At 37.8% G+C, this 26,135-nt stretch overlaps 1 protein-coding gene across 6 annotated transcripts in view; it reads left to right on the top strand.

Moving 5' to 3' along the window:
- FAM13C (family with sequence similarity 13 member C) overlaps positions 1 to 26,135 on the top strand; it is a 160,698-nt gene that overhangs the window by 53,923 nt on the left and 80,640 nt on the right. For all 6 annotated transcript variants that reach the window (XM_053207565.1, XM_015072836.3, XM_053207567.1 and 3 more), the window contains 2 exons: positions 4,567 to 4,685; positions 22,594 to 22,657. In XM_053207565.1, the coding sequence (XP_053063540.1) occupies positions 4,567 to 4,685; positions 22,594 to 22,657 (183 nt within the window). The remainder of the gene's footprint in view (positions 1 to 4,566; positions 4,686 to 22,593; positions 22,658 to 26,135) is intronic.

The following is a 26,135-nucleotide window of genomic DNA, read 5'->3' as shown; positions in this document are numbered from 1 at the left end:
ATTTAAAGGATGCATGTGTCTTTGAGGTCTAAAGGTAGTGTTCTGATTTGGTAAGCTAGCGTAAATGAGCAAAAACTAAGACTAGGATGGAAATTGTTTTCTTTCTTCTGAGTTATGGATTTGTACAAATTGGGGGACTTGGAAGGTCCTGAAGTTGTGGCCATGCCATTGGATCAAAACTAGATTCTCTCAAGTTCGGTAGGAGTCAGCTGAATTCACTAAAATCCCAACAAGGGCAAAATATTATATTCCACTATTCCCACTTTAGGGGCAGCTAATTTTTCCTTGACTCAGCTGAGGTTCCAAGCCTCTCAGTCCAACAGACAGTCTCTCTGTTGTCATTGTGCATACTGTCCTGGCCTGTGCTCCTGGGTCAGAAAATGAGTGAAATAATGCTTGTGTGACACTTACCTTACTCATGTCAGAGCTAAGTCGATGTGATTGGCCCTGCATATAGCAGAGAACCAAGAAATCACTCCACTGAGGCTAGAATTAGGATGTACAGGAGGTGAGATCAAAAGATAGAGAATGGCTGGGAGGAAGAGAAGAGGCAGGATGACTCATCATATACCCACCCAGACTCTGCCTGGCCAGGTACCAGGGAGACAAGCCTGGAGGGGAGGGTCTTGGCTTCTTCCTTCACTTCCATTGGTCAGCTTGGACTTGCCCATCTGGCAAGTACATTAACACAGAAGTAAGCAAGTTAGTGTCTGCTCTCTCACACTTTAGTGTTTGTCAAACAGTAGATTTTAAAGTTCTTTGGGGGCAAGATTGTCTTAATCACTTTTATATAACTTCCTCAACTGTCAACATCCTTGGTTTATAGTAGGTGATTCCCTTTGGAGTAAAAATATATCTCAGTCATTTTAAGATAAACACCCTGCTTTAACGTTCTAGAATTTTTGAGGTGGCGGTGGGGGGGAGTGTCATAGCAGATTCCAAACAAAGATATAATGAAGCTTAAATGAGCAAAACTAATTAAATATATTATTCTTGTTCAGATATTGTCACCTTTGGGTGGTTGGCAGGGAGAATATGTTCACTCTCAGTCATACACAAGTACACTATCTATTCTAAGAACTTTCTTTGGCAGTCCTAGTTAACCTTGTCACTTGTCAGGTGGTGGAGCCCAACTGGAATAGGGATGTGAAGTCACCAAGGGGGATAAGTCGTGGTCTCTCATATGTCTAGCTAAATCTCTGTTATAAAGGCCAATAACTATGACTATTACTGTTCTTGTTATATATTCTTTCCCTTATGTCCTTATGAATAAATGATACCTGGCAGCACAATACTTTTGGAAGCTATTGTTTTATTAATTTATTTAGAATGATATCCCTTTTCTTTCTGCCTTATCCCTTTAAGGAAAATCATGAAATTATTTTTAAAAGTGGAGCAAGTAAGAATTGGGGTTTACTCCCCTATTTCCTATGAGGTTCTTGAGTAACTTCTAGATTAGACTCTTGAAGTTGCTTTTTCTGGTGTGTCCTACTGACAAGACTGCTTTTGTGTCACACATAGTACTGTGTTTTGCTGGGCATGATCTGAATTTCCTTGATGCCAAAACATATATTTTTCACACTTTGACCTTTCTTATAGCTGATTATACTTTAAAATTGATGGATGCATTTAATATGGCATTATTTTTTTTCCTAACATGTTATTTAATTAAACTGATGTTGGCTTTTATAGTTGGTAGTATCTTAGATCAAGAAAGAAAAGGTAGTGGTATTTTAGTTATCTATAGTTGTATAACACTTAAAACAAATATTTATTATGTCTCGTGGTTTCTGTGGGTTAGGAATTCACTTAGGGCATAATAGGGAGGTGTTGTTTCACTTCATGATGCCTGGGGCCTCAGCCAGAAGACATGTAGCCTACAAGAATCACCTGAAGGTTTTGATTCCCATGTGGGGTTTGCTGGGGTTATTGGTCCACCTGGAGCCATTCCATGAAGAGATAATAGAATGGAAGGGACTAAACTAAAAATACTTATTCCTTTTCTTACAAATGAGATTTTCCAAACTCATAGGAACTTTGGAAGGAAGAACCCATTCAGCATTTTCAGAGAGAGGCTGGACTTGTTTCTGATCTGAGGAGGTTTTGGAGATCAACACTTTGGAGCATGATCTAACATTTTGTCATTGGAAAGTGCAGCATCCATCATTACAATTATGCTTATATTTCGCATCAGAGTCTGCTCTGTTGGTTGGTATTCAGGATGCTTTATACCAAAGTCCTTACTCTTTCCAGGTTCTCCATACCATCTTGAAGTTTCAAATTCTTAGTGGGCAGAAGCATGGCTGACAATGCCATTTTTTTCTCCTCTTGAATCAGGGACTTGATTGTCAGATGTCCCCAAATACTCTATCCACCCATGCCAGAGAAAAATTCTCCTCTTGCAACACTTTGAGATCTGTGACTTGAGAGGATTATGGCACTTTCTCCAGAGCCCCATTTATTCATCTTTTTTAAAAGATTTTTAATTTTTTAAGTAATCTCCACACCCAACATGGGGCTCCAACTCACGACTCTGAGATCAAGAGTTACATCTTCTTCTAACTGAGCCAGCCAGATACCCCCTCTTATTCATCTTTAAGATAAATCATAAAATCCATGGCAGTCCAGAATGTGTGGCCTATAACCCTTCTCAAACTTTTGTGGATTCAAAGGATTAGATAAGACATCGTCTTTAAAAAGAAAAAAAAAACCTATTTTTTCCTAAAAGGAAAAATTTTAATAAGATGGAAATTTCAGATTTAAACTTTTTAGAGATTAGAAGAGTCTTTCCTTTAGGCCTACAGGTATTGGGCTTCTAAATATGATGTTTAAAATGATATTAATAGTATAGAAATATGAAACAAGCATTCTGCCACAAAAATAGGTGTGTTTTTGATAAACTTATTTGGGTTAAATCTCTGAATATTTCCTTAACATTACTTTCAGAATATTGAGCTTTAAAGGAATTTTTATAAAAGCAATATTAGCATTCATAGCTCCCATCTGCTGTGTGCCTCCAGTTGACAGGAAGTAAGAGATGTTCTAGTGACATCTTGTTCAACAACTTTGTGACCTTAGAATATTATTCCCATTTTACAGACGAGGAAACTGAGATCCAGATAGTTGATGTAACTTGTCTAAGGTCACATACCTTGCAAGTGAGCTATCTCACTTGAAAGCCACTGTTTGGGGAAACTTGCCAGTATTGGGGTAGTTGTAGAATTTTTCATAAGCAGTTACTACTTCCAGAGTGTCTTCTGCCTGAGCTGGAGGCTTAGAAAAATGGAATTAAAAGATTCTGGTGGCATAATTAATCCCTTTCCTTATCTCTGTCCCCACTCCCCACTTTAACTCTCTTATAGAAAAGTATCCATGTAATTTTGTTTTAGAAGCTTGTGATGACTACTTGGCAAAAAGCCCCACCACATTAGTCTAGTGTTTTGGAAAAGTGACTTGACATATTGTCACTTGTACTGACTTTAGCCCACACTCAGAATAGAAAATCTTGGTCTCTATTGCCACCACATTATACTGCTAAGACCCAAATGTATTGCAGCACATGATTTTTTTTCACTGCATGATGGCAGCCATCTGGATTTACTGATTATAGTTTTAGTATTTTTTTTTATCAGGTAAAGAGGGGCTATTTTGCTGTTAGGAAAACTTGTTATTAGGGGTTTGGCACAGCTCAAAGACTATAGCGGTTCAGCTGTTGAATGTATATAAATCTTTCATTTTTAGTGTTTGTTTGTCTTTATAGTGAATCCAGATTCATTTTTGCTTCGATTTGTTTATGATATTCTCTGGAGAGTTTGGCATTCTGGAGTTCTTCTAAACTAATGAGTAGACTGCAACATGGGATGACCAATGTAGTGATTTCTTTGGATGCAGTGTAGCTAATGGCAAGTGTGTGTGTGTGTGTGTGTGTGTGTGTGTGTGTGTGTGTATTCTGTGTGTGTGCATGTCAGAGAGAGGGAGTGGGAGAAGGAATATCAAGCATGTTTGGTATTTATAAAAATGATATGTTCCTTAAATTTCAGACTAACTTAAATTTATTTCTTATTATAGGAATAATGTATGTTTATCGTAAAAAATATAGATGAGTCCCCAAAAGAAAAAAAAAAGAAATGACATCTCAGAGTTAGTCACTGTTAAGATTATGGTATCTCAATCTGTGTGTATGTACATTCATACATATGTTTGTTTTTACAAAAACGAGCCAATGCTATACATATTCCACAAATTATATTTTCAGATATATCTATTTATTCAATATCCTTTTATAATATTTTAATGTGAAAATTTTAATGTATGGTTATATCATCACTTGAACATTAGATTTTTAATTATTTTTCTCTTCATCCTGTAATCTTGTAGCAACTGACAGAAAGAGGTTTCTTGAATTTCAAATCACTTATTGGCCTCCTTCCCCAACTATAGTCGGCAGAATGTGTTTTGTATTGTGCTCCCTGCCCTGAGACCCACTCCCAGCTGAAGAGCACTGTGGAACACTAGAGAACGGATGGCCTCTGACAGCTCCTCTACTTTTGCTGTTTCTTCTTGCAGGAGACAGAGCATGTGGTACCCAGCCAGCCAGAGTGTCGGGGGAGAACAGGAACACAAGTCCACGAGAGTCCACAAAATCACCCTTTCAGGTGCCAAGAAACAGTGCGAGTTCAACAAAGGTGGGTCTTTTGCTGTCAGAAGTTGTGCTGTGCCTGGTGTTGCTTTCCCAGAAATGCTGATGCTGGTGCTTGTCACCCCCATACAAGAGGCAAGGCTTTCTGACTTTGGCTGGCATTCCTTACAAGTCACAGAAGCAGCTTTAAGGGGCTGTAAGAGAGTATCATTGAGTCTGAATTGAAGAGAAATGTAAATAACCTACTGTCACTGTCTTCATTTTGGAGATAATCAGCCTTACAGCTCAGAGACGACAAGAGATAGTCTGGGAGAAAGAAATGTTGATTTCATTTTGTACTCTTTCATTCCATGCTAGAAATGTTTTCCTCCATGATAATGATAATTAGTGATGACAGTGTAGACATCAAGTCAGTTTCTTTTTATATATTATCTCATTTAGCCTTCATCACTTCCTCATAAAGTAAGTATTTATAGCTCCATTTTATGGAGGAGGAGCCTGAGGCCCAAGATTCATTGTGTCCCTGGCCTGATATTGCACAAGTGAAAAAGCTGAGCCAGAATTTGAACCCATAAATGTCTGATTACAGCATACCAGGTGTGCTTCAATGTTGATCCAAGTAGTATCCTTGGGACACTTGAAGCAGTCCAGGGGCTGGCCTCTCTGGTCTGCTAGACCTGCTGGAGACAGCCCTGGGTCCAGGGCAAGGATGTGGGTGGAAAGCTGTCTGCAGCAAGTTGGCATGACATTCTGATGGGAGCCTGACATTGCAGCTGTCTGTGGAAAATCTCTTCTGGAAATAAACAGAAGAAAGAATTCAGCTGCTAGTTGTGTCAGCTGTCTTTGTAGGATCTTGTATACAGCGTAATCTTAGCCCTCACTCAGTGGGAAGAGAGTGCTCTGCTTCTGAGCACGACCTTTAGATTTTTTTTTTGTGACAGCACAGCCTAAATGAATCAACAACTACAGAGAAGTTGGCTGTAGTATATAATTTTGCTTTAAAATATTCAAGTACTAAATTTAGAATCATAGATTCCTAAAAGTTTGGAGGGACCCCAAAAGCAAGGTGACTCTTTTTTAAACTGTATTCATAGGTGTCTTGTATCACCCTTCTCACAAGTTGCCACCTCTTTTCTGTTTATTCTTATGTGACCTCAGGTCAGGTAAGACTCAACCTTGTCATTTCTCTGATGATTGGAGCATTCTCCTTCCTATTTGAAGCCTTATTATAAATTAAGCTGTTTTATGGGGCGCCTGGGTTGCTCAGGCAGTTAAGCGTCCAACTTCAGCTCAGGTCATGATCTCACGGTTTATGAGTTCGAGCCCCGCATCGGGCTCTGTGCTGACAGCTTGGAGCCTGAAGCCTGCTTCGGATTCTGTGTCTCCCTCTCTCTGTTCCTCCCTTACTTGCACTCTGTCTCCCTCTGTCTCTCTCTGTCTCTCTCTCTCTCTCAAAAATGAGTAAAGATTAAAAAAAGTAAAAAAAAATAAATTAAGCTGTTTTAGACTGACTAGAACCAATTTTGTGTCGTGACACTGTCTCCTCTCTACCAGACTTGTAACTGCCTTTCTCAGCAAGAATATAGCCAACTATATACCCATGCATATTTCAAAATAATAGAACAAAACAAAACAAACAAAAAAACCCCTAAATTATTTTTTTGTGTGTGTGTATGGAATATATACTTGATGTTTGGTAACTTTAAACCATTTTATCTCTTATCTACAGCAGGGAAGGTAAGTGGTAATATTCCTGTTATCAGAGGGCAGGTCAGAAATTTAATAGGATTCTGTGTTGGGAATCATTCACATATGATCAGTAAGAGCTGAGAGTATGGAATGAGAATAGTCTTGATGAGGAAATGTACCAGGCAGCAATTCTTACATTTGAGGATAGATGGGTAGTTACAGCTGAATTTGGATTTTCAGGTCTATGACACCTTTTCTCAGAAAAACAGAGATGCACATATACACAAGTTTGTAACATCTTAGGTTCTTAGACCTCCTCTGCATGTCAGAAAAAGGAACTGAATACAGTCAGGGTCACTGGGCAGCCTTCCTCATTAAATCAGCCTTGTCTCTCTCCAACACATTGGCCACTTCTGCAGCTTAGCAAACCTCCATAGGACCCCAAATATCCTGTTTTCCTTTTCTTCTCTTCCTTTCTAACCCCCAGGTTCCACTTTGATAGGATCTAGCTTTCTGAGCTAGCACCATTCCAGAATATTCTGCACCCCAGTTTTAGGAATCACAGGATCTGGTATTAAGTCTCAGATCAGAAGTGGTGATAGGCCACTTATATCTGGTACTGTTAAGTTTAGTATTTAGGTTGCGTTGGTAACCTTTAAACTATAGAGTTATTTATCACAAACATGGTGACATCACCTAGGGACATTCTAATGAAACTTAAAAAAAATCTCAAAATATTACAGGGATTGTGAAATTTGATGAACTGGTGAAATGAGATCTGAGGCTAAAAACAACTTTGAGTAAGGTATCTCACATTCCTGATAACATTCCTCTTCCCTTTTAAGTCAGCATATGACCAGGTTGAGGCATATGGTGCCCAATAAGATCTTGATAGATACATGATACTGTAACAGGACACTCCAGACCTAGGTCTGACTCAAAGTGAGGGAAGGAACCAGTCTGTATCTCAGTAGGTGTAAAATGCCACCTTCTTGGGGATGGGGGGAATATTTTATTTGCATAATGAACACTTTGAAAAAGGGAGGAAAGATCTTTATGCTGTCAAGGGGTCACATGTCACTTCAGCAAGACTCAAAGGAACAGTTAGTCTTCAGAGAATTAATCCATGCTTGTAGAAGTGAGATTTTTGAGCTAATTGTGTTGAGATGGGATCTGACCTTTGCATGCATGTCTAGGAGAAATAGTTTCATACCTTTAGCTCTCAGAGCATTGTGTTGTCTGTCAGCTCTTTCTAACACAGGGAGCCTATATTTGTGTCTGTGGATGAGCTTCAGAGAGGTTTATGAATTTTTTTTCTAAAGTTTGAGTGTATATATATCATATCGGTTTTCTGTTGATACCGTAACAAGTGACCACAAATTTGTAGCTTAAAACAACACACATTGACAAAATCTTACAGTTCAGTAGATGTCCAACATGAATCTCCTTGGGCTGAAATAAAGGTGTCGGTAGGCCTGCATTCCTCTCTGGAGTCTCTAGGGGAGAATCCATCCATTTCCTTGCCTTTTCCCATTTCCAGAGGATGCCTACATTGCTTGACTTGTGCGCCTTCTTCCACTGCAAAGCTAGCAACATTGCATCTCTGAGCATTCTTCCATACATCTCTCTTTGACCATGCCCAGGGAAGATTTTCTGATTTAAAGGATTCATGGGATTAGATTGGACTGATTTAGACAACCCACAATAATCTCCCTATCTCAAGGTCCTTAACTTAATCATATCTACTGCATCCCTTTTATCACGTAAGAGTGACATGTGGAGTGGGACAAAAAATGAGGACGTCGGCACCTTGGTGTGTGTGTGCACTCCATTATTCTGCCTACTACATAAAAGTTGTTTTCCAGGGAAGATCTCTAAAGCAATTATCAGAATCTTATGTCACTCATGACCCCAAAAAGTTTAGAAACACTATCCTAACCACTTCCAACCTTCCATTTTGCATATTCTTCCACAGAGACAACCTCAGATACTGATTTAGCCCCCTCTGTCCTCTTTCACTTCATCCATCCTCCTTTTTGCCATGTCTTTGCTGTCCCTATATTATATTCCTTGTACAGTGCCCCACAGCAGAGATCTGTGATGTATCTAAAGTGTGGAGATACATTTGGCTTACAGAATGTTTTAAAATATTTTGATTCAATATTTAAAAATCCGAAAGTTTTGGGGTGCCTCACTGGGTCAAGTGTCTGATTCTTGATTTCAGCTCAAGTCATGATCTCATGGTTAGAGAAATTGACCCCTGTGTCAAGTGCAGAGCCTGCTTGGGATTTTCTCTCTCTCTCTGACCCCCTCCCGCTTCGGTCTCTCTCTCTCTCTCTCTCTCTCTCTCTCTCTCTCTCAAAATAAATAAACTTAAAATCACCATGTTTATAGATTTTGGAGATTCTTTTTGAAAATCTGAAGATGGGATACCCAGGGCCCTACAAGGCAACAGTTAGCAGGAGCTGAGGAGCAGCCATCCATTTTTCCACAACTCCTGCCCAGATCTGCCCACTTATTTGTACTCTTTGCCTGACTCATACAGGCATTTGATTTATAATGCTTACTTCAATCATTTTCTTCCCAGCAACTACTCATCCTGGGTACTCTAGGTGCTCAGAGCTAAGCCTTGATAAGGTGATGTCTGATAATGTCTTTTGCCTCCTTTCCAAGATGATGTATTTATATTTTAACTTGGATTTCCATTGCATCTGAGTTGAGGGGTTGCATATTACCCTACTCTGACATACTCTTCAGTACCTGGAGCTTTTCAAAACATATAAAGTTATAGAACTGCATTTAGTTAGAGCAAGAATGAAGCCTTAATAATCATTTAATACAACCCTCTCATTTTCTAGTGTGACACCCAGTGAGGCTGTTATTTGCTTAAGCCCTTGTTCCCCTTATAACAGAATGAAGACAAATGCCATCGATCTGTTCAGAGCAGTAACTTGATGAATATGCATCAGTTTGATTGATTTTTTTATATAGCTACAGCCAGTGCCAATCTTGTGAACCCTCGGATATGACAAAGGAGGATTTATCAATGTAACAGAATACTAATGAAGCTGCGGATTTCTTACCCAGCTAAGTAAATTTACTTTTGAGAGTGATTAATTCACTTGTGTTTAAAATATTTTATTAAAATTTATGACAGCATTAAACCTTTAATGTTGTTAAGACCTTGTCTGTATAAACAGGAACTATTCTGTAGAATTGTGTTACTACTAATTAAGTTGGTGGTTGCATTTGTGAATTGGAGCCTCTTCGTCTGGAAGTCCCCAGTTAGAGGGGGTTGAAGATTGGAGTATTAGCAAAAATAATGGCCTTTGATGGCTTTGACTATTTTTGTGACATTCCAGAAGAAAGAAAAAGGGTTGTTGCTTTATGGAAAGAGGAAGTTTTGTTGGCAGCAACTTTTCCATGAGGGATAAATCCTTTCAGGTTTTGTTTTGGAGATAGACAACTTGTGTGTGTTTTAATAGCTAATTGTTTCTTATTTAAGTGTTTTTCATAGAAGTAAGCAGAGTCTTAAGGAGCTCTGCTAAAAAGAGAAAGAATGAGTAAGAGAATGAGCACCCAGAGATTCTTAATAACATAGTACACGAGAACTGCCTTCTTGGACTGTACCAGAGCAGGAGCATTACATGTTGCCAGCATGTTCTTATTAGTGTGCTCTTAAGATTTCTTTTCTTTTCCTTCTTTCTTTCTTTCTTTCTTTCTTTCTTTCTTTCTTTCTTAACTGAGCAGGGGGAGAACAAATGAGGTATAGAACAAAAAAAATTAGTTGGTCTTGATAGTGTTTTGAGACTACTATGTTGAGTGACAAGTATTCCAGAACAAGGGTTCTGGAATAGCTTATTTTGCCTATATTGCATAGGAAGGGGACCATATAGTTAGGGCTGGTTTTCATCCCCCGATCTTGCCTCCATCCTGATGGGCTCAGAAACAATTTGGTAGAATGGAAAGAACATTCAAATTAAGAAATGCAGTCTTGTATTATGTCTCTCAGGTGACCTTGGTCACTTCATGCAAATCCCTCAGTCCCCTTGTCTAACATGAGTCTGGGTCAGATGACGTCTTAGTTCCCTTCTGGCACTGACACTAAAAATGCTCAACATTCTAGATATTTAAAGGATTAGAGTGGAAAGATTGTAGCTTAATAAAACAATCTCTTTCAGTCACAGATAAAAATAATTCCTCCTCCCTGCTGTAGAGCACAAAAAGTATCCTACACCAAATCACCAAATCATTGAACTGATTGACAACATAGAGCCCACACTTGATTATTCTGGGAATGAAACACTCGTTTTTAAAAATTATTATTATTTTTTGCAACTGCCCTTGGTTACTTTATAAATTGTTAGCACTTTCACTGGACAATGATTAGGAATAAAGATAAAAGGGAAACTCAGAGACATTCTCTCATTAAAAATAATAATAAATGAAATATGGTTATATTGGAAAATATAAAAAATTCCAAAGAAATAAAAATTTCTCATAATCTTACCACCATAATATAACCATGGTTACCAGTGTAGTGTATGTTTTTATATTGTTGCTATTTTTTTTTAGTTTTTATTTTAATTCCAGTTAGTAAACATACAGTGTTATATTAGTTTCAGGTGTACAATATAGTAATTCAATACTTCCATGCATCACCAGTGCTCACCACAAGTGCACTCCTCATATTGTTGTTGTTTTAATATGGTATAAAAAATTGTGTATAAAAGGGACTTCCTAATACATTCGAGTTGACTTAATTTTAAACAGACTCCAGAGTATAAAGCTAGGCCAGAATGCATTCTGACTATATAATCTTAAAAATTATAAATATAAAGATGTAGATATGTGAATATAAATATAGATATATAATTATAAATAAAAATATAAATATAAGATTATAAATATGAAATGGGGTAATTATCACCAAGCTCAGCTTCATTTATGGCTAAGGTGATCAAATTTGATTTTTCATCAAAATACTCTAATACAAGTTTCTATAAGAAACATGTTTTACAAACTTTGGTATCATTATAGCCTATAGTGTTAGAAATAATATTTCTAGGAGATGGAACAAAAAATTTGTCCTTAATATCTCAACATCTTGTAAATCTTCTTGGCCTAACCTGGACTAGACTTAAGAGACAAATTTCAATAGTGATTATAGAAGACAGAGTGTGCATATAAACTTAAATTTAATTTAAAACTGACCAGCTGGTTAGGCGTTCAGTGTGCCTGAGGCCATGGGAATGAGGTTATTCCTTTGTTGTTGTTGTTTTAACTCAAATTAACATTCAGTGTAGTCTTGGCTTCAGGAGTGGAACCCAGTGATTTATCTCTTACATATGACACCCAGTGCTCATCCCAACAAGTGCTCTCCTTAATGCCCATCACCACCACCCCCCCACCTCCCCTCCAGCCACCCTGTTGTCTGTATTTAAGGGTGTCCTATTCTTTAACTTACTCTTTATCTTCCCAATGAGGCAATGGTTGCTCTGGTGCTTAAGGGTTATTCCTTTTCAAGACTAATGTTAAAAAAAAAGACTAATGTTCAATGCTAAACACACACACAAACACATCCACATCCGCATCCACATCCACTCACATCATATATAGTGACATATACAGTTTCCACCCACTCTTCCTATTTTTCTTTTATTCTTAACCAATTTAATTTGTATATATAAATTTTTTTCATATATATGAAATCTTAGGCATTTCTGTGTAGCTTGTTTGTCCTACTTAATATTGTTTTTTTCCATATGATAGTGACTATGAAATATACCATCATTTTTGTAACTCCAAATCGGTATGTATTTTGGTTACTTCTGGAATTCATATTTGTAGATATTGCTGTAGTAAGAATTTCTTAAAATATTTTTATGTACTTCCATTTCAGTTTCCTTGGTTTGTGCTTAAGGGTAAAGCTATCCAGACATGGGATTTAAAATGATAAACCAAAAAGATGTGGCATATAAATTTTTCAGTTATCTGATCATGAAAGAAGATAGGAATAAAATGGAGAATTGATAATTTTGAGAGAATTAGAAAGTCATGTGGCTGGTTTTCTGTATATGGCAGCATCTTAGGATACTGGGTCTAAGTGGAACATTTGAGACAGTTCAGTCCAATCCCCTTCTCCATACTTGTATATTCTAGATATTTCTATTTAACCCACTAGCCCTTACAGTTTTTTTAGCTCAGATTGTTCTTAGGGCAAAATGCCTCTGACTTTAACATTCCCAAAAGACATTTGGAAGGCATGCCAGGTGTGGAACAATTCTTTGATGTGTGAAACTACCCTGCTCATCTCAAGGCTCTAGTATCTTTGGTTGTAGCCTACAGAATGTCAGCAGGGACCCCCAGCCTTTGCACTAATCACAAATAGCCTCTAAATTTCCTAAATGCTTTCTAGAGTGCATACCACCACCTCCAAGAGAAATGCCAAAATTCATGATGGATATTTAAAACTATGTTTTATAAGAGTCTTCATTAACATGGATACATATTCATGATTTATTTATACATGGAGAAAAAAAGCAACTACAAAACAGAATTATAAGTTTATCTTATTTTTGCTTAATATATAATTATATACAGAAATATACACTGGAAAGACATAAATCATTTTATTGGTGGTTATTTTCAGATGGAATGGCTGTGGGTGATTTTTAAAATATTCATTTTGCTTTCCAAATTTTCCCCCATTGGGTTCCTCTTAAGTTTGTAACAGGGAAAATTATTTATACATGAAAAAAAAGTAGTATCAACTGTTCAAGATATAGAACCAGAAATAAATTTACTATAATTGCTTCAATCATCAATTTGCACAAATGCAAATCATCATTTATGTTCTGTTTCTTTGAATTGTTGTATATCAGTTCGAGGTAGAGAAGAATATTAGGAAAGTATAGAAGAGAATGGATTTTTAAAAATTATTTTTGAGTAGAAGAAACCTAAAAGGCATTTTCAGTGGTATCTGTGGCTTTTATGGTTTGAGTCAGTTGGGATCAGAAAGCAAATATTAAAGGTGATTTTTATAGGGTCAGATGACACTTAAAATCAGAATTTGTATCCTAGACACCTCTTCATTTGAGTGTTTTATTCTGTATATAAAAGTTGAAGAATGTCTGTTTTTATATCCCTTAAGCAGAGCAAGCCTTTCAGGGGTCCACTAGCGTAGAGTTCTAATCAAGAGAACTCCCATGACTGTAGATGCCATGGCCATGGGCAAAGGAAATACCAGGGCCCATTTAAATGGCAATGGGGTCCAAGAGGTGAAACTTGAGAAGGTGGAAGCAGGAGTAAGGCCAGATTTCAGGAGACTTTTTAACAATGCCTTGAATTTAATATCCATACAAGAAAACAACTTTGGCCACACTGAGCCTATTGAATACATCTAGACACACAAAATAGAGTCCTTGGGATTTTCATGTGAAGGACTAGTTCCCTGGGAAGGTTGTTTGTCAGAAGTGGATTTGAGGTAAAAAGTGCTGAGAAGATAAAATCACCACACTGTTGGAATGACTTGTGGGGAGGGGCATGAGAAGAACTTGGAACTGAAAGAAGAAGACAGTTAAGAACCAAGGTAACTGCCAAAAAATTTTATGTGCCTTGTCAAACTTGAATGAGATTAAAGCATGCAAGAACCAGGCTCCTCTGACTTGTCTTTCTGATCATTAATTCACCCTTGCCTCTCAGAGTAGCACTAATCCAGGTCCTGGATTCCAGATTATTTGCCAATCCAAACCTGCCAAATCCAGGTTCTTTGCCAAGACCACATTAGTAAGGAGAGGTTAGTGTTGCATGTATGTATGGCATTTGTTGTTTGCTTTAAAATGGAATGATATCGAGAATTCTAACTAGTGTAAGTACTCAGAATAGTGGTGTGGAGGTGCTGGCTTATTCAAGTCATAGACAAAGGGCCAAAAGGCTGGAGAAGTTGAATTGCAGAGGGAATATATCAGATGGCATCAGAAACGCTGGCAGTGCCCAGACTGCACAGGGCCTTGAAGCCACGGTATGAATCTCAGATTTTGTTGAAGTGCAAAAGGAAGCCATTTGAGGTTATAACCAGGAGCATGACATGCTCAGATTTCCATCTTTAAAAGACCACTCTAGGTAGTGTGTGATATGGGGAAGCAAGGAGACATATTGGAGGCAATGCATCATCCACGTGGGAGGTGATGGTGGCAGTGAAGATGGAAGAGAGAAGAGTAGAAGCGAATATTAGAGACTCATAACTTCTTGTTTTTGGAAGAGAAGGAAAATCTTTAATAGGGAACAGTTAGGATTTAGGCTTGTTTAATATTAATGCTTATGTAAGTCCTCTGTGTCATTTCTTAAGTTCTTTTGTTCCTAGCACTATCTTGATTCATAATTTAAAAGATAGAATATTGGAAGGCCAAGTATCAGATGTAATATCACAGTGCCCAGTGCAATGAAAATTTAATATTCATCAAATATTTACCTGTCATTCAAATTAGCCACCGTCCCCCACCATTATTTGTGATCTCCTGTCCCCTTCACTGTATCTGTCCCTAGACTAAATCTTCATTTGGATGATTTTTTTTCTGTCTCTGACTCAGAAAGACAGGTATCGTGTTTACTTTGTAATGTTGCTCACTTGCTTACATTAGATTCCTTCAGAAAGCAGAGTCTTATAGGAAGCCTTGGGTAGAGGGAGGTGATAGAAAGTGGGGGAGGAGGGAGAGCTGACAGCATGTGTGTAACTAAGGTTACTACTCTTGGCAACTGGAGATTAGCTCCCTGAGGACTCTCTGAGGAACCTTGTAAATACATCTGAGGATGTATCCCTTTGAAATTTAGGGGCTGAAGTGTATATTCACATGCTCCCCTCTTTGCTGGCAGAGGGTGTCCCCAGAGGAGTAACTCCCCCACACTTCTAGGCTGCAGGAGTGAGCTCTGCCTCACAAAATCTTGAGGCAGAAAAGTAGAGAGACTTGGCAGGTGCTTAAAGGGAGATAATTTGAGTGAGCAGAACTGTCCATGGAGCTAACGCATCTGCTATGACCACTGTGCCTCTTGGGCAGACCACTGCCTGGCGCAGGAAGCAGATGTCTCATAAATACTTACTAAGTGAATGGAATAAATGAGATGATGGAAGGAACTGCTTTGTATACAGCTCAGCAGACCAGGTGCTGCTATCAATAATAATGTATTAGGATCTGTGCTCCCAATGGATCCCTTGTCCTCAATCCCTTCCCAAACTCTTCTTTTTGATTCATAGGGGTTTTTGACCACACCCATGGCTACTCTACCTCCTTTCTTCTCTCAGTACTGATGCTGGCCTCATGGGCTTGACTCACACCTCACACATTCTTTGGACATTGGTATGGTTCTGACTGTTTCTGGGCTCTGTTCCAGCCCACCAAGGTGAGGAGCGGTATCTATTCCAGTGCAGCTGGGCTGCCTTGTGTTCAGTGTTTTTCTTAGAGTCTCTTCAGGGACATGATTCTTCCTTTTTTGGAATGTGCCCCCTGGGAGCCCAGGCCAGAAATACCCAGAGCACTCCTGTACTCACAGAAGTCCTTCACCTGTGCTCTTCAGCCACTGGTATCCTCCCATTACCTGGACCTTTAGGATAATGTTTCCCAACTAGGAATGCCCTGGAGTGCTTGTTAAATACATATTACCAGTGCATTCCTTTGGGAATTCAGCTTCAGTAAATGTGGGGCCCAGGAATATGTTTTTAATAATACTGATTGATAGTAATCTTCAGAGAAGTATGAAAAGCAGTGGAGACTGGGTTCTAATAATTAGTGCCAAGGCATATTATTAGAAATCAGCATTCTGCCTTTAACCATGACCTCCTTCTCCCATCTACGGGAATTTATTTACATGGAAAAGTACATACATGGTTTGAAAAGTCAGTTCATAAAGATCTACTGACTACCAGTTCTGTTTTCTGTCAGTGGTCTCTTGGGGGGTCATTTAAGATTCAGTGCCTTGGTTTCTTTATCTTTGAAGATAGCTGCCCAATATGTAACCTCAGTCCTTTGGCACAGAAATTTGGTTAAAAGAAAACACCAATAAGAGAATGTCTTTAATATAGCTTAGACTCCCTAGAGAAAGGAATTTTATATTTACTGGTATTGAAGATTGTTATTGTTGCTAATAATACTACTGGAATTTATTGGCATCTTGTCTGTGTCTGCATATAGAGCTATTGTTTATACATAAAGAATGTTTTGCTCAGATGGTTGTCCTCTTGGGATATACCTTTTGTTTTTAAAAGAGTTTCAGGAAACAACAGTCATACAGCTAGCCAGTATTCATCCGGGTATACATTAGTGTATCCCATGTTGCTTTCTGAACAGAGGCTCAATTTAATGCAGTGGAATATCTTGAACTCTTAAGAGTGATCCAAAGTTCAGCTTGGTTCAGACTTAAGGTTCTGATTCTATATAAAGCATTCTGAAAAGTGTACTGGCTGCTCTCCTTTTACTCTTTCTGCCCGGGTTTTCTAAATGTGGATTAGAACACCACTTGCTAATCTTCAGCAGGTCTCCCCAGGGAAGAAATGTAACTGTTTGTAGGAATGAGAGTCATCCTATCCTGCCAGTCCTGCTAGAAAATTACAGGTGGGGAAAAAGCATGCATTTTATCATAATTATTGTACATACTTGGGAATATACCAGAATTGGCAGCTGTCCATAACCCTAGGATGAATACTTTATTAACAAACATCGAGTGCCTACTATGTGCCAAATGTCAGGATTAGCCCTAGAGATAAAAATAACAAGCAAGACTCACAAGGTCCCTGCTCTATAGAGTGCTCCATCATGAAAGAGGCAATCAGATAATTATAGAAATACACAATTAGGGACTATGCTATGGAGCAGATGTAGATCAGAATACAGGAAGAACATATAAAAAGGAGACCTGATTATGAGCTACCTTGTGTCTATAGGATGAATGTGTTAATTAGGAAAGAGAATGGAGAGAGAACAGCATTATGGGCACAGGAACAGCACATACGAAGGCCTGAGGTGAAAAGGAACATGGTGCATCCAAAGAACTGAAAAAGTGTCAGTGTAGTAGTAGCAGAGAGTGAGAATGGTGTGAATTGAAGTTGAAGAGGCTAACAGGTGATAAATCCTTCACAATGTCCTAGGATACTTTAAGAATTTTGGTCTTTATTTTAAGTGTCATGTGGAGAAGGGAAATAAGGTGGTTGTGTAGAAAATGGTTTGGGGGGGGAGGGGAAATAGGGAGACCATAGTGGTAGTCCAAAAGACAGATTATAGTCGTTTGACCTGAGGTAGTAGTGATGGAGGTGGAGGGGAAGAGGACAGATGCAGAAGTTATTTGCGATAAGAAATTGAAGGACTTCATAATACAGTGGCTATGGGGCTTGAAGGAGAGGAAAGTGTCAGAATAACTCTCAGATGTCTTCCATGAGGAAGACATTGGATAGAGGGAGAAGATTTTCACTGAGATAGGGAACACCTTCATCTGCTAATTTAATTATAGATCATTGAAAGGTTGATATAAAAATCTATGCTAAGATATTGCTTCTTCACAAATTATCACATCTGGGGCTTGACACTACCCTTAGGCCAAGAAAAATATCTTAATGCTTTGTTTATTTTGCTATTTTGAATTCCAGTGCACATTCTGAGGGAAAACCACTGCAGGATGACCATATAGATTGACTCAGCACATGCTTTAATTTCCCAGCAATGTGGAAACACCAAAATTTTAAAAATTTGCACTTCAGTAGGTTATCCATAATTTTGCAGTGACCAAAACTGGATGCAGTTCCATCCAGGAAGAAGCACTTCTAATATCAGCACATAATTAGGTTTTATATTTCTCTGTTAGAAGTGCTTTTAATTCAAAATATATAATGGTGGCAATGATGATAGTGGCAGTGTTGGTGGTCATGGTGATGACAATAGTGGCGATGGTTGTAGTGGCAGTGACAACAATGGTGGTGATGACACTGGTGATGGAGGTGGTAATGACAGTGGCAGTGGCAGTGATGGTGGTGGTGGTGGCAGATACAATAGTGGTCATGGGCGATGGTGGTGGTGGTGATGATGGCAGCAGTGGTGGTTACAATGATGGTGGCAGCAGTGGTGGTGACCTTGGTGGTGGTGATGATGGATGTGGCAGTGATGACAGGGACTATGGCAATGATGCCAATGGTGGTGGCAGTACAGTAGTGATTGTGGTGATGGTGGTGGTGGTGACAATGACACATTGGTGTGACACATTGTTGTCACAATGGTGGTGATGGTGACAGTAATCATGGTGGTGGTGACAATGACAGTGATGGTAGTGGTAGTAATGCTCAGAAGCAGGACACTCCCATCAGTGCTGAGGGCCATAATCATGCTTTGAGGAGTCCAATCTGCATTTCCTGTTGCTTCGACCACAGAGCAGGGCAGAGTGCTTCTCATCACTGACCTCTCCAGAAACATGCATTGGGTAGAGATTTGCTTGATTCCTTTCCTGTTATTATTTTGGTTGAAGAGAAGCAAGAGAATTGGAGGGAATGTTTCAGTGTGACCCAGTGTTTGTATTTAGGTTATCTTCCAGGAAGATTTACAAATGGTCCCAGCAATATCTTCAAATACCTTTTAAAAAAGGGGGGAACTTGAAACACCTAGCTACTGTTCCAGTTTTCTTTTCATTGCTAAACTTCTCTAGTGAGAAACTTTCATTTCTGTTTCCTCTTCTGCCATGAAGCTTATCTTGTTCAATTCCACTGGCCTTTTGTTTCTCTGCTTTCATTCTCATTATCTCCAGATGACTGAGATTTTCTAGCAGTGTGAGCTTAGGCATTCCATATGCATGCCCTGTTCTCCTTGCCTTGCTTTCTTTTTCTCCATAATACTTAGCATCTGGTGCACCATAGCTCACTGGTTTATATCTGTAGGTTCTTTCTCCTTGTATGAAAATTACAAGTTCCATGAGGGCAAAGACTTTGCTTTACTGTTTTATTCCAAAAATCTGCAGTCGTACCTGGCACATAGATGGAGGTTCATAAATAGTAGTTTAATGAATGTATAAAGTTGTTTAACTTCCCTGTTTCCTGTTAAGCCAAGTGATATAGTAATGCTAATCTCATATAATCACTATGAAGATTAAATGAAATAATGTAAGTAAAGTACCTGGCGTTCCCAGCCTGGCATAGTAATGGCTGGCAATTTGTTAGATGGTCCTTGACACCTTTTTTTTCTTATAGCTTCTTTCTCTTTAATATTTAGAATGATATTCTAAGCTTCTTTACTCCTAGTGATGGATCTATACTTTCTTTCATTTGTCTACCAACTGACCAGTTTCAGAGACCTACCCAGTGGACCTGAGTAAGGAAGTCCCAGGTTTTGTCCCTTTCAGTTTGCTTATTCACAAGACTTTGATCATTGTTAATAAAATATACCATTACTTATCATCATTTATAATTCGATTATGGTATTTTTCATATATGATTCTAGAATCCATGTGTTATTTTTAATACGCCTAGCAGTAGTATCATGAATTATCCTATGAGGTAGCTGTCATTATCCTCACTTTACAGTTGAGGAAACTGAGGCTTAGAGAGATTGATATCTTACCCATGGGTACACACACCTAGTAAGTGGTGGATGAAGAACTCATTCTTAGATCAGCTTCCTTCTGTTTCTTCCTTTACCCACCCATCTGAAGGACAGGTACTGAGTGTATGCCATGCTAGGCATAATGCTAGGCTCTGGCCACACTGATGCTAGACTCTGGCCACACAACAGGGAAAATATCAAGGCAGAACTTGTGACAACACATCACTGTTACCATCACCACCACACCTCTGCTGAACACACTGTAGAGTTCCAATTCTAGGTTGAGCCCTACTGAGGGATTACTTCTCTATTTCAGACTGAAAATATCTAAATCTAAACTCATGAATTGCCTCCCTTTCTGCCAACTGCTTAATCTTCCCACCAAAATTAAATATTTCTTTACCTCCATTATAAAAACCACCTGTCATCTTTCTAGTCACATGTCTCAAAACTTGGGAATAATTTTGATTATCCTATCTCTTTTATTCCGTACTTTAAATACATACCCAAGACTTCTTGATTGTTTTTATCCTTGAAAATATCTCTCTAGTTTCTACCTCCCCAGTTCCTTTCTACCATTCTAATATCAGCCTCTATGGCCTGATCCCTGACTTACTGAAATCAGCTTCAAGACTTGGTGTTAGCTTTATCCTCTGCTTCAGATTCCACTAAATCATAAGCCTCCTAAAGGCCTAGAGTCTTATTAACACTTACCTCCCCAATACTATACCAGGCATATAGGAAACATTCAGATGGCTATTGAATTAAAGGACCCTTGATGCTTAGACCACAGTTTTCAAAATTGATCTTGGGTTTATTTGGAGATTTTAAGTAGTTTTCCTGGAATATCATGTGAGTGTAGTACAAGTAGTCTGTACTCTGTATCTTAGTAATACATATTTTTAACAAAGTCTATTTCTGCTTTTTCCATTAATATATGCTATCTTTGTATTTATTTTAAATTCCTAGACAAATTTATGTTTAAAATATAAAGTAGTAAATATTTTTTTTCATTAAAGGATATCACTCTTCCATTTTTCTGGTGCTACTACAACTCTATAGAAATGCAATTTGAGAACCACAAAGAATTACAAAGAAATTATGAACCACTAAAAATTTTAGATGTTACTGGATCGGACAGGTTAATTTCTATCCTCAAGAGGGTTTCCCCCATTTGGAATAGAGCAATTGAGTATTTTCTGAATCCCTAAAATTACTGTGTTTGCAGATCAGGAAATTGATGAGGATAGGATGGGTGTGCCAGCAGTGTTCTTCCTCACTTTGTTTTCTCACTGAGTGGACTTTCCCTGAGCTCATTGTTGGACCATTAACCTTCTTTCACACTCAGGAGATACATGCTCATTTGTGGTGTAGTAGACATCAGTGCATCTTATATGATTTTGTTTTTTCATATCCTTACTTTTCTTATTTTAAGTAAATTGTTTGCACAGTTAGCAATGCCTTTGGACTGAATAAATTTTGTAATCTTAATATTTTGAAGAAATTATGCTTGTGGCATTTTTAAATGTGCATCATGACTTAAAGAAATCATTAATCTTATTGACCATTCAAAGGTCATGTATGCTTTCTTCAGGACTCAAATTGAAGTAGAATAATAACTATAAATAATTATGTCACCAAATAAAGCTTTTTATAAATGACTTAATGGTGACTAAATATTTTATTAAGAGAGCAGGACTTTTTATAAGGATATTACCTATAATTTAATATGCTTATTATATAATATCATGCAAATTGTTGTAGAAAAACTTGAATGTTATGTAACAAATACTATTGGATTATAACATTGACAAATCATGATTTGGAATTTAGCATCGGTCAGTAGTGAAGTTTTGCTTTTTTGTATTTAAACTAAAAAAAATGATTCAGAGTAGATATGCCTTATTTTATTAGAAACTATGTAGTGGCAAAACCTAGCTTCACAATGTTACCCAGAAATTGCTATGTTTTTTGTGTTAGTAAAAAGACAGCATGAAATTTTCAAATGCTGTCTTCAGTGAACAAATGGTATCTTTCTGTAGTGACTGTATCAGATCTATCTGATCACATAAGACTTTTTTTTGAATGAATGAAAAATATTGAATTTGTATTAGGTACTCAAGATTCAGCAGTGTAGAGAATGGACAAAATCACTAACTTCTTGGAGCTTACCTTTTAATGTGGAAATGCAAACAAACAGGTTACTTTCAGATAGTGATAAGTGCTAAGCAGAAAATTAAGGACAGTGTGATAGTGATTACTTCTAGTCAGGGACATCAGGAAGTCTTACTGGGAGGTGACATCACAACTGAACTGATGTTTACATGCTGAGAAGAGTCTGTTTATGAAGATCTTGGGGAGAACAGTTTGGGACAAGTGTGAAGGTTTGAATGGGAACCAGCACTATGTGTTCAAGAAACCAAGGGAAGGCCAAAAGAGCCTGGAGTGTAAGGAACAGGATATGAGTGTTGGGAAGTGGGATCAGGCAGGCTGGCAGAATTTAAGCACTGATATAATATATAATAATAATAATGTGTTGTACACTATTATAAGGAGTTTGGACTTTATTCCATGGTCAGTGGGACACCACTGAGGGTTTTGAACAAGGGCACAGCCAGATCTGTAGCTGCCAGCTTCAAATTGTACATTGTTGAAAAGTTTCTTTTCAATGGAAATACGTTTTCTTTTTTATAGAATCGACCAGAGGGCTACCATTTGGTCAAAGGACACTTTTGAGACTCGGCAAGAGTTAAATGAGGTAGGTGTCATCATTATTAGTTGTATGAACATGAATTAGCTAATCATGAAATGTATTATTCTTTTTCCTAGTATAAGGAATTCTTTCTGATTAAAACTTTAAGTGTTTTTACTCTTAAGTGAATTTGTTTTTCCTGTAGCTCTTTGGATAATGTTTTTCCTCATTCTGGAGCAAATATATTTAAAATATTATCTGCAAGATTGCTCACTGTATCTTGGACATAAACCAAGTCCAGTAGTCATTAAAAATTTTTTTTAACATTTATTCATTTTTGAGAGACACAGAGAGATGGAGCGTAAGCGGGGGAGGAGCAAAGAGAGAGAGAGAGAGGGAGAGAGAAACAGAATGTGAAGCAGGCTCCAGGCTCTGAGCCATCAGCACATTGCCCAATGTGGGGCTCGAACTCACTGACTGGGAGATCATGACCTGAGTTGAAGTCAGATGTCCAACCGACTGAGCCACCCAAGCTCCAGTGGTCATTTTATTACACTCTTTTCAACTTTGCATTAGGATTGTATAATCATGGCTATGGCAGTTCCATTTGTAGAATTTTCTCTTAATTTTATTCTCCCTCTATTTCTAATGGCAAATATAATCATGCTTACTATTTATCCATGGAGTATAATATAGTTTGGTGTTTGCAGTATGGTCTTCTTAGTATGCTTTGAAACATTGAAGTCCTGTTTTCCACTCCAAATGGTTTCTCACCAAACCAGACATCACTATGTTAATGTTTGTTCTAAATTTTCTTTGAAATAGATAATTTAATCCTCCTGCTGGAAATCAATATAACATAATTAGGATCCGTTATTCTGAATGCCTTGGCTTAAGGCCTTGGTTTGAAATACCGTCTAGTTTCCCTGCCCTCATTTTATAATTAAGGAGCAGTGGGTGGTATATCTGATTAGGACTACAGCAAAAGGAATGAAAAGACTGGATGCTCAGATGCCAGGAAGAGATGATGGACTTGAGGCATACTGTTTATAAGTCATTTGAAGATTGAGCTTTTCTCCCCCTCCAATAAAAAGGTAATTAGCTAAATTTAGGGGATTTTCTTTTTCTTTTTTTTTACTTTAGAATTTGGCAGAAATGAATAGACAAAGGTAAACTAGATGATTGATTAAATTAAGTTAGATAAATAACTAAAGTTGTGGAAAATGACCTAAAGTTAACAACATAGAACACTGCTTGTTATTTATTTGTGCATAGAGACAGCCTTCACATTCCACAATCTCACTCATGGTAACAAGAGTGACAAAGAGTTTAAGAAAAAAGAGGCAAGAGCCTGAATCAATGAATGCATTGTGAACAAGTAAAATGCTAGCTATAAAGAAGCATTGATGTGTTTTGACATAAGTGAGTAGAAAAATGAAGTGATTGTAAGAGTCAACTTGTGATAGGTTTCAAGTATTTGCGAGAAACTCAGATTTATGAGCTGGAAATCCACGAGAATGCTGAGATTACTTGGGCATTCCAAAATCACAGCTGCAAAAAGCTCTATTTGAAATTTGTTTTCCTGTATTTGTTTGCTGTATTGTATTGGCAAATTTCATGAAATGTGCCAATTCACTGCTCTGGGATTAGACGGGTGCAAGAGCATTGAATGGAGTCATGATTTCAAAAGAGGAGGCAACACCCTATTTTAAATGTGTGCTCTTCCATGATAAGGTGGTGCTGCTGATCTGCCCTGGTTGATAAGATTCAGTGTGTGTTCAAAGTGGTTTTGTTCCAGTCAGGGGGCAAACTATGTGGGGTATGTACAGATCCACATCCTTTCATGCAGTTTCTGTTGTGACTGAAATTTGGGGGCCAGAGGAAACCTTAGAAAAACTTGAATAGAGACAGTATGAGTGGATCCAAGCCCATGCAGGAAGAGTTAATATCATTGAAGGAGACATCCTACAGAGTGGAAATATATTTAACTGGGTTTTCCCCAGCATTTCCCAAATGTATGGAAAACCAAATTATTTTATGGAAGAAGTCCATAACATAACATTTCTTTAGGCAACAGAGTCCTGTGGAACACAGGTGGGAAATGCTGCTTTAGTATTTTTTTAAAAATTTTTTAATGTTTATTTTTGAGAGAGAGTGAGAGAGCACAAGTGGAGGAGGGGAAGATTGAGAGGGAGACACAGAATCTGAAGCAGGCTCCAGGCTCTGAGCTGTCAGCACAGAGCCCAACGCAAGGCTCAAACCCACAAGCCATGACGTCATGACCTGAGCTGAAGTCAGAAGCTTAACTGATTGAGCCACCCAGGCACCTCTAGTATTTTTAATTGAAATGGAAAATATATATAGAATAGTGTGTATATCCCAAGTGTACAGCTGGATAAATTCTCATAAAGTGTGTAACTAGCACCTAGATTAAGAAACACTATTATTAGCATCCCAGACACCCCTTAGTAATTCCTTCCAGTCACTACTTTCCAATTAGGATAACTATTCTTCAGACTGAAATAAATTTGTTGTGTCTATTATTGAGCTTTTCACAAATGCACAAATGCACAATAAATGTATGTACTTTTTTGTGTCTGGTTTCATTTACTCAGTATTGTGCTTCTGAGATTCATACATATTTAGGTATGTAGTTTAAGTTTTCATTCTCCTTGCTGTAACCCATTGTATGTTTTTTTTCCTCTAGTTTTTGACTATTATGATAAGTTGTTACTGAGAATAATTTGTTTTAATGAGTTGTGGTTTGGTCTCTGAACAAGTGACTTTTTATACAAGTATTCCTTCCATCTGTAAATAGAAATACAAGGTGGAATTTTTGTTATGTGAGCTCTCTTCATTGCTCTATTTCTTTCTTGTATTTATTTACCACTGCCCCTTTCTGTACCACACACATACAGCTATCTAGTTTTGTAAAAAGAACCCACCAGTTCCGTATCTGTTTTCCTTCTTCATCCCAATTGCAAATCTAAAGTCAAAAGAGTTTCTTGAGTTTCATGAGAAGATGGTCCACAAATATTTTCCAGACATTTCCATAGACCCTTAAGTTTTATATATAATATATATTGAAGGAGACATCCTATAGAGTGGAAATACATTTAACTGGTTATTATATATATATATATATATATATATATATATATATATATATGATAAAAATTTTAAGATGCTACGTATGTGCTTTATTTATATTTTCCCCAAATTTCATCTGGCAATTTACTTCTACTTTTTGAACTTTTTAATTATACTTTCTCTGTCACAGATAGATGGGGCTCAGCTATATTTTGGTTCCAGAACTGGTACTTGACCCAAGGTGTCCTTTACTCAGTGATACATGTGTGATAAATCTACATATAAGCATCTGTCTCTGGGTGTATTCCCCTACTTTCCCAGTGAATTGGAAAATTCACTCACTTATTATTTCCATTTGGCATGAATATAGATTTGATTGTAGCTAGTCTCATTTTTGTTAAGTGAGTCTCAAGCTACTAGTCTTTGACCTTGGGTCTCTTGATAAGACTTGTAT

Source organism: Acinonyx jubatus, chromosome D2, assembly GCF_027475565.1.
Source record: "Acinonyx jubatus isolate Ajub_Pintada_27869175 chromosome D2, VMU_Ajub_asm_v1.0, whole genome shotgun sequence".
NCBI lineage: Eukaryota > Metazoa > Chordata > Mammalia > Carnivora > Felidae > Acinonyx > Acinonyx jubatus.
Note: the sequence above shows the minus strand (reverse complement) of the source record. Positions and strands in the feature narration are given on the sequence as shown.